A 9178-nucleotide genomic window follows, 5' to 3' on the forward strand; every position below is an offset into this window, starting at 1 on the left:
GGATCGCCTCGCCTCGTCACCTTTTCACAAAAGAAAGGGGTTAGTGGTTCCGGCAGGTTGCGTCCCCGCCTGGGGGGGCATGCTCATCAGCGGCTGGGGCATGGACATGGAGGCGGGGATCCCGGCGCTCATCCCTGCGCTCGTCCCCGTCGCTCCCGCGGCGCCCATTCCTGGCACCCCGCGACCCATGGGGGCCATCCCTGCCAGGGGGACCATGGAGGCAGGCGGAGTGGAGGAGAGGGGCAGGGGCTCCGCCACGCCACCGAAGCCAGAGGGCATCGGGCTGACGCGCATCTGGTTGAGTGTGGGGGGAACCGGCTGGCCCACTTGGAACGGGTTGACGTGGGAAGCTGGAGCAGAACCACCTGCAGAAAGGGAAACACATCATCAGTGTCAAAGAAAGGCAGAACCTATGAAAAGTGCTGCAAGAGGAGGAACCAATAGCTGACGAGCACCTTTTTTTTAAATTACTGATCAAAATGCATTTTAAACAAAATAAAACAATATTTGCTTCCTTTAAATGAAAGTACAACGTGTACATGTAAAAAATAATATATAAAAAAATTCTCAATTAAATTAAAAATCGTGGGCTACAGTAAGCTGCTGCTGCATTTTCATATTTACCATACATGAGGTGAGCTGAAGACACATAAGCTCATGTGTGACCAGGCTTACCAGACTYAGCTCACTTCATAACACCCCATGTTATACAAGAAATCTATCCTTTGAGCTGCTTGAACAGGTTTAATTCACACAGAAGTGCCCAACACCTGTGCAATCCAGCTGGATTTACAAACTGAGTCCCTTATTGGAAAAAGCACAGGTGGGTGTTTTAGCTGGACGCATTTTGGGTTTGTTTTTTAAGCAGCTTCTCTGTCCTTAACCAAACATGACAGGAAACATCCTGCAGTTGTAGAAAACATTTACTTTGTTTTAGGACAAACAACCGAAAAGTAGTAAATTTAGGAAAATTTAGGTACATTGTGTCCTCCACATTGTCCATTCAAAAACTTTGGATCTCAGATGATTTTCTGCACAGTTTCAATGTTTAATGAACATTAACTGTACATGTTTGTGTTTTAAAAGGTCAAACTCTGTAYGAACCCTGATGGTGGGGAATCAGCATTTTTTGGGAATGAAATATAATCAAAATGAAATCTTAAATGTTTATCAATGAAAATCCCTCAAACATTTAGAGAAAAAAAATAGGAAAATAATAATAAATAAAGGAGATTAAAACAATTAAAAAGGTGCTTGAGTTAGGGCTGGGTGATAAAACAATAATGATATCAATGATAAATATCGAACGAAAAAACATCCAATAGAACATTGATAATTTCACTTACAGAAGTTTAAATATACAGTGGGGCGCAGAGGTTTGGGCAGCCTTGTTAATTTTCCTGATTTACCTTTATAAATCATTGATTGTTTGGATAAAAAAATCAGTTAAATATATCATATAGGGCAGTGTTTCCCAAAGTTGGGGTCGGGACCCAAAGTAGGGTCCCGAAACATCAAAGTGGGGTCCTGAAAAGATTTTCTGAATTAATTACATTTTTGCCCTAGTTGTTACAAAGGAGTGAGGTTAGTATACTTAAAATGGATAAATTGTTACTATGTTCAAGTTTTGTTGATCTGATACGTTTATCATCCAAAAATAGTTGGGGACACAGGTCACTACACTGTTATTTTGTGGGTCAAAAGCTGAAAGGTTTGGGAACCACTGCACTTTGGTTCCCAAAGTTGGGCTTGGGACCAATTATGGGTCATGAAGCACCTTGGATAATCTCCAGAAATCAATTTAAAGGGTAATAAAATAATTACTGATGTAATATTTTCCCCATAATTATTACAAAAACACAAAATAAGTAAAGATAAGTATTTATATTTGTGTACAAGCTGTGTAGATTGTCAAAAAGCCTGTGTTTTTAGGGTTATTAACAAAGTTTGTGTACTCAGACCAGTAATATTTGGGGTCACAAGTTTTTGGCATGGATATTTTTGGGTCAGAAGACAAAAAGTTTGGGAACCAGTGATATAGGGGACAAACACAGTGATATTTGAGAAGTGAAATGAATTTTAAACGATTTACAGAAAGTGTGCAATTAATGGTTAAACAAAATTAGGCAGGAGCATCAGTTTGGGCACTGTTGTCATTTTATTGATTTCAAAACCTTTAGAACTAACTATTGGAACTCAAATTTGGTTTGGTAAGTTCAGTGACCCTTGACCTCCATACACAGGTGACTCCAATTAAGAGAAAGGGCATTTAAAGGGAGGCAATAGTAAGTTTTTCTCCTCTTTGATTCTTCTCTGAAGAGTGGCAGCATGGGAGTCTCAAAACAACTTTCAAATGAGCTGAAAACAAAGATTATTCACCGTCATGGTTTAAAGGAAGGATACAGAAAGCTATCTCAGAGATTTCAACTTTCAGTCTCCACTGTGATGTGAGAAAAATGGAGGACCACAGGTACAGTTCAAGTCAAGGCTCCAAGTGGCAGACCAAGACAAATCACCAATAAACAGAAGTGAAGGATGTTGAGAACAGTCAGAGTCAACCCACAGACCAGCACCAAAGACCCACAACATCATCTTGCTGCTGATGGAGTCACTGTGCATCGTTCAACTATTCAGCACACTTTACACAAGGAGATGCTGTATGGGAGAGTGATGCAGAGGAAGCCTTTTCTCCGCCCACATCACAAACAGAGCTGCTTGAGGTATGCTAAAGCACATTTGGACAAGCCAGCTTCATTTTGGAATAAGGTGCTGTGGACTGATGAAAGTAAAATAGAGTTATTTGGGCAGAACAAGGGCCGTTATGCATGGAGGAAAAAGAACACAGCACTCCCAAGAAAAACGCCTGCTACCTACAGTAAAATGTGGGGGTGGTTCCATCATGCTGTGGGGCTGTGTGGCCAGTACAGGGACTGGGAATGTTGGGACGCATGGATTCCAGTCAACATCAGCAGATTGTGGAGACCAATGTCCAGGAATCAGTGACAAAGCTGAAGCTGCTGAAGCCGGGGCTGCATCTTCCAACAAGACAACGACCCTAAACACTGCTCAAAATCTACTAAAGCTTTCATGCAGAGGAACAAGTACAACGTTCTGGAATGGCCATCTCAGTCCCCAGACCTGAATATTATTGAAAATCTGTGGTGTCACTTAAAGAGAACTGTCCCTCAGAAACCATCAAACCTGAATGAACTAGAGATGTTTTGTAAAGAAGAATGGTCTAAAATTCCTTCAGCCACAATCCAGACTCTCATTAGAAGCTGTAGGAAGTGTTTAGAGGCTGTTATTTCTGTGAAAGGAGGATCTACTAAATATTGAGTTAAGGTTTGTTTGTTTTTGTGCCCAAATTTAAGCACCTGCCTAATTTTGTTTAACCATTTATTATTGCACACTTTCTGTAAATCATATCAACTTCATTTCACTTCTCAAATATCACTGTGTTTGTCCCCTATTTGATATATTTAACTGAATTTTTTAAGAGGAAAGGTCAGGATTATCAGCCTTTTTCTCCTGGTCCTTATTTCAAATATGTAAAACAAAATCTAATAATAAAGTACTGATTTTGACTGATGTTGAAACACTGACTTATATCCTGATATTTTTTCAGCCCTATCACCCAGCCCTAGCTTGAGTACAGTTTATCGAAGGTGATCGTATTGTCGTTAAGCTCCTACCTGTGGAAGCTAAGAATGGGTTAACAGTTGGTGCCGGCTGGGCTGGTTTGGACACCAGAGAGTCCAAATTGACCAGGGCAGCATTGGGTCCCAGGAAGGACTCTGGAGTCTTTCTAGTTGGATTTGTGGTGAGAGATGCTGAGGAGGGCAGGGGGTCAAAGAAGTCCAGGCTGCCGCTACTAGCAAGGCTGACTTGTGAAGGGACAGAGGATGCAATGCCTCCTTCAACTGGAAAAAAAAGATGATTTTTTTTTATAGATGAAATACTCTGCACAAGCAAAATGTTATATAACCCATCAACTTGTAATTGATTTATAAAACAGAAACTGCTAAATCTTTTGGTTTCTGCAAGTCACAGGTCRACCACCACACACAGAGAACCTACTGGATATTCACATTTACTGAAAAATAAACCCTGATCGATGCAATAAAATGATGATACTATTACAGCAGGACATCAGAGGCAGACAGCCTGGCTGTTATTTTGGGTCAACAGTTAGACGGCAGCAGAGACATGATTTTAATGTATTAAAACAACCTGAGCATGCCTGAAAAGACATGAGGAAATGTCACAGAGAAAAATCTGTTGTGTCATTAGACATTAGACACTGCAGAGCCAAGTCCATCAGCACTTTGTATTAAAATCTACTTAATGTTTTAGATTTCAGCTGCAGTTCTCAATCTGCAGAGGACTTTCCCCCCGAAATTCACACAGGTTCTACCCTGTGTATGTTCTTCTGTCCTTTTTTTTTTAATTTCTGGTTCGTTTCTGTCGAGCTAAAGCTTCAGTCACCTATCTGAATGGTTTCCCATTTGCGATAAAAAGACACGAGGTTCCTTGAACTGGATTGCAACAAGATAATAACATGTTTAGTGGTGCACAAACAGAAGCTGCATCAGATAACACCACACCGATGAGACCAGATTTGGGCAGGCAGCTAATTTGCACCACAAATTGGATTTTCTGCCAAATTTAAAAACATACAGAAAGGAAGAAGTCATCAAGTTAAAACGTATGACTTCAGCAGTGCAAACTCTGTCTGCTCAATTCTGGGGACACATGCATACAAAGACGAGACATGAGCGTCTCTGTGCCCCCGCAGAGACAAAAGGGTCTGCAGACGGGCATGTTTTAAGACACAGAGAGGTAAACAAAATCAAACAAACACAGACTCCGTGTCATTAGAGGGACAAAGACAGGGTGAGTACCAGTGGGGACAGAGGAGGAAGAGCGCAGGCTGTCAAACTCTGAGAAGTCTTCTTTGGATGTACCATTGGACGTACTGAACAGGTCAAAGCTACCTGGAAGGAGACAACCCATCCACACGCGCACACACAACACAAAAATACACAAAAAACAGTGCACAAAAGTCATATAAAAACGAAACAGAAAAGCACAAAGACAAATGGATACAAACATTACGAGTACAGGTGAGCATGGACACCTTGGTAAAGTTACAGATAAACATTACAAGTAACTGAAAGCATGCAGATGGTTGTGACTGTGTTGTGTTTGTGTCCCACTGTGAGTTTAAACAAAAACAGGTGTCTGTAAGCTACTCGTCTGTCACAGATCAGAAATCAATTTATCAGGCAAAAGAAAAAGAGAGATTGAAGAAAAACAAAAACTTTCCAACTTCCAACTTGTTATCCAGCATATGATCCAATATACTTTGTTTCTTCAGCACCATCACAGAAACTGTCTTCACAAAATTGCATAAAATAGACAAAATATTAAAGCAAGTGACTAAAAGTAAGTGAGACTAAGTGTTTTACCTGTGTTGGAGGTCTTGGGGCGGGCAGCTGCAGAACCCCAGGGATCAGAGGCAGGAGTGGAGTTTGAYGCCCATGGATCACTGCTTTTCATGGATGGGACAGAAGATGGAGCGCCCCACGGGTCAGAGGGTACAGCTGGTTTGGGTGCAGACCCTGAGAAAAAAAAAACAGAGTTCACTAAAGATGCTGACTGACCATGTAAACCAGGAGCACTCTTGGAGAAATGTTATCCCTAGCGGGAAGGGGATATCCTACAGTAGGCCTTTTTTTGTTTGGTTGACACATTCCCTTACTTTATTTGGGACATAGAATTGAACTGAAATAGCTAAAAGTTTGTATACTTTTACTAAATTTTTATAGTTTAAGATACAAAAAAGCACATACTGTAGAAAACATCAAATTTTCTATCAACTTTTGCAGACTACTGAACCTTGCACCCTGATGCCTTGTGTGAATTATTGACCCAAATTTTCATAAAACAAATTGAAAATGTGTTATTCTGTTACACTGATCAAACTTTCTCAGGGAGATTGCTTACCAGAATATTTAGGAATTGTCCTGTTACCCCTTAAAATACAATTTTAGTCATACACAAAGAGGTCGTTTTGCATGGGCTGTACTCAGCTGTGCCCGAGTTGATTGTGCGTCTATTGGGTGATGCCACCTGCTTCCAGCTCTGCTACTGAAACTGAAGGACTAAGTTGGGTCGAAGTATGGTGAGGCGAGTTTTGGACAATGTAAAACAAGTTCATCTATACACACTAGGGTTGGGCAAAATTGTATTGTGAGCGATAAATCGTTAGAAAAACTTTTGACAGTTATTATTTGGCACTTGGTGATAACTACAATTAATACCTCCGTCAGTCAAATCCAAATACTGCAGCGCCTACTTCCTTGTCAAAGTATGTTCTCCGTCTCAGACTGTTTTTTTCTCCATCTCTGCATTTGAGCTTCCCTCCTTTCGCTGGAAAGGTTCTGACTGCAGCTCGAGCCGCAGCTCCACGTTCAAATATCACCTCCATGTTTCACTCAAAGACACTAAAACTGACTAAAGGCTAAACATACTAAACTACACCCAAACTATAAAATCTCAACCCGGTAAATATCAGAAATTTCTCAAATCCTATTGCTCACTCCCTCTCTCACCAGCTCTCCATTGCTGCCAAACTTCCTTCAACTTTCACATCTTTTTATTTCCTTTTTGGCACTTGTCAAATAATTTCAGGCATCAGCCAGAAAGGGGGGTTAGAACAGGGCTATTCAACTAAATTGCTTCGGGGGCCACAGTTACTGCAGGTCAACAGCTCAGGGGCCAAACATCCAGCAGTAAAGTCATTATATAAATAAACCAAGTATTACAAAGATCTGTTACCTTTGAAATTGTTTATTTTGCTGTATTTAATCATGAATATAACATACACAACCCTATAAAAGTAGTGATAATTAAACAATATCAAAATAAAATAACGCCTCCTTCAACAAAAATATTATGACATCTCTGATTTGCCAAATTTTTAAACCAATTTTATTTTCACTTTCATAGTTTTTTTCTTCAACTGCTTGTAATTTTAAACTTTCTTGAGTGATCCTAGAAATGGTTTTTATCAGCTTCTAGCCGAGATTCTGATGTCTCTGTAGACACCAAACACGTCTATGTTTAACTAAAACAACTTAGAGTARTTAAAGTAGAAAACYGGGGGTTTGGGCTTAAGAGACGAATGAACCAATTGGCGGGCCRAACTTTGGTCACTCGTGGGCCGGATGTGGCCCGCAGGCCGCCAGTTGAATAGCCCTGGGTTAGGGGGTTTTCTGTTTGTTCGGCTGGGTGAGACCAGAGGTTGTTGTCTCCTGCTGCAACAAGCTTCAAACATTAAAAATGTTRTTTTTTTAAAGTGACATATATTATTTATCAGAAACTCTGGTTTTACTTGATCTATCAACACAATTATAAGACTGTATATGGCTTGAAGTTTGTCACAAATTGCAACATATCCTTAAAGGAAGCATCCCTTCCTACACCTAGAATGATTTTAATTGGTCATGTGACTAGGACATGCCAGGGTCTAGTGGGTTACTCGTGTTATTAATCATTATCGGCTAAACGCCAGTTAATTTTGATGGTTTTTGCCAATTTTGCCCAAYCCTTACACATACACACTAGGGTTGGGCATAATCATATCGTGTATGATTAATCGTCAGAAAAACATTAATCGATTAATTTTTGGCACTTGACAATTAATACGATTAATGCCAACAGTTAGAATCCGCTCGCAGCTCCTCTCAGCTTCAAATATGAAGAACATTAAAAAAAAGTTCTGTAACTTATTTATCTATCAACACAATTTATAATTTGATGTATAGCCTGAAGTCTGTAATTTTGACACAATTTGGAACAGATTTTTATGAAGAGCAAATCTTTCCCATTAAATTGGTCATGTGACTATGAAATAAGGGTGTCCAGGGACTCCAGGGGATTAATCGTCAAATTAATCGTTATCGGCTAAATACCACAATTAATCGTGATTAATTTTTTTGCCAATATTGCCCAACCCTAATACACACACTTGTGTTGGTTTAGACATGAAATGAACACATGGTTCTTTAATGTCTTGAAAAGTATTTCTTTTGACCACATTATAATATGAGTCTTTGTATTTTKTAATTAAAATTGAACCAAAGAATGAGTTATTTTCATAATGGCTACAAAGACTCCTGTTGAAAGCACAAATTTAGTTTTATCTGTAAGTACAGCTACTGATACCACAATAAGTACCGTACTAGTGTGTTCTAAGAAGTTCCCTGAAAACCCCCCAACATTCTCAGTTCAGTTAAAATAAAACTAAAAAAAAAAACAATTACAGTATCTTTGGTAAACAAAAGTGATTAAACATCACTGCAACTTTACTGTCAAATGTAAAACAGCATTCATAATCAATCCTTCAGCAGCGCCGCTGGGAACAATATGTAAAAGAGGATGAGTAACACTTCAACAAGATAAATTAGACTTCATTTTTCTACATTCGAGAACAAAGAGGAAATGCAAAACATCTAGACCTGAAATAGTCTCCTGGCTCCTTAAAAAAAGCCTTAGGATCTTAAGTTCAGAGTATTGTTGTTTAAAACGCAGAACTTTGTAGTGAGTAATTGATTTGTTAAATAACTGTCTATTTCTCAACTACTGCTTTGCATGTTAGTGACGAGTAAGTGACATTTAGAACATTTTGTTTTTAACTTTATTACGTTACTGTACCTAATTATTTTTAGCCAAAAAAACATGCAGTTGTGAAGTGTCAGAGGTAAAATGAAGTATTTACATAGTTCTTCAACATAGTTTGTTAAATGGGGGTATTATAGAAAATTGATTTTCTTTTAGCTTTATATCATGTTATGATGCCATTCCCTCATCAAAAGCATACCCCGAGTGTTGCTTTGACTCATTCATGCATGTTTGAGAAATTCTTGAATCTCCTGTGGTAGGCATGTGGAGCTGCCTAAACGCTTGTTGGTACAAAGCACCACCTGTATGTACCTAGCACCTCCCGAAAGCTCAGTCTGCAGCCCAGCTCCCGCCTCACAGAGCAGCCCTCCCCTGAAGCACTGTTGTGAAGACGTGCTGAAAAAGTAATGTTCAAGACGGTAGGGGGATCTTAAAGAGATAGAAGTAGAGGTGTCCCGATTCCGATACCAGTATCGGTATCGGATCCGATACC

The 9178-nt window shown here is 39.6% G+C and overlaps 1 protein-coding gene across 1 annotated transcript in view; it reads right to left on the bottom strand.

Annotated features, from left to right (window-relative positions):
* The window catches only part of epn2 (epsin 2), a gene marked incomplete in the record, with an annotated part of 45052 nt that overhangs the window by 13914 nt on the left and 21960 nt on the right, over window positions 1-9178 (bottom strand). The window contains 4 exon segments of the mRNA XM_014006937.1: window positions 1-365; window positions 3693-3920; window positions 4902-4994; window positions 5469-5621. Coding sequence (XP_013862391.1) covers window positions 25-365; window positions 3693-3920; window positions 4902-4994; window positions 5469-5621 — 815 coding nt within the window.

Source organism: Austrofundulus limnaeus, unplaced genomic scaffold, assembly GCF_001266775.1.
Source record: "Austrofundulus limnaeus strain Quisiro unplaced genomic scaffold, Austrofundulus_limnaeus-1.0 Scaffold38, whole genome shotgun sequence".
NCBI lineage: Eukaryota > Metazoa > Chordata > Actinopteri > Cyprinodontiformes > Rivulidae > Austrofundulus > Austrofundulus limnaeus.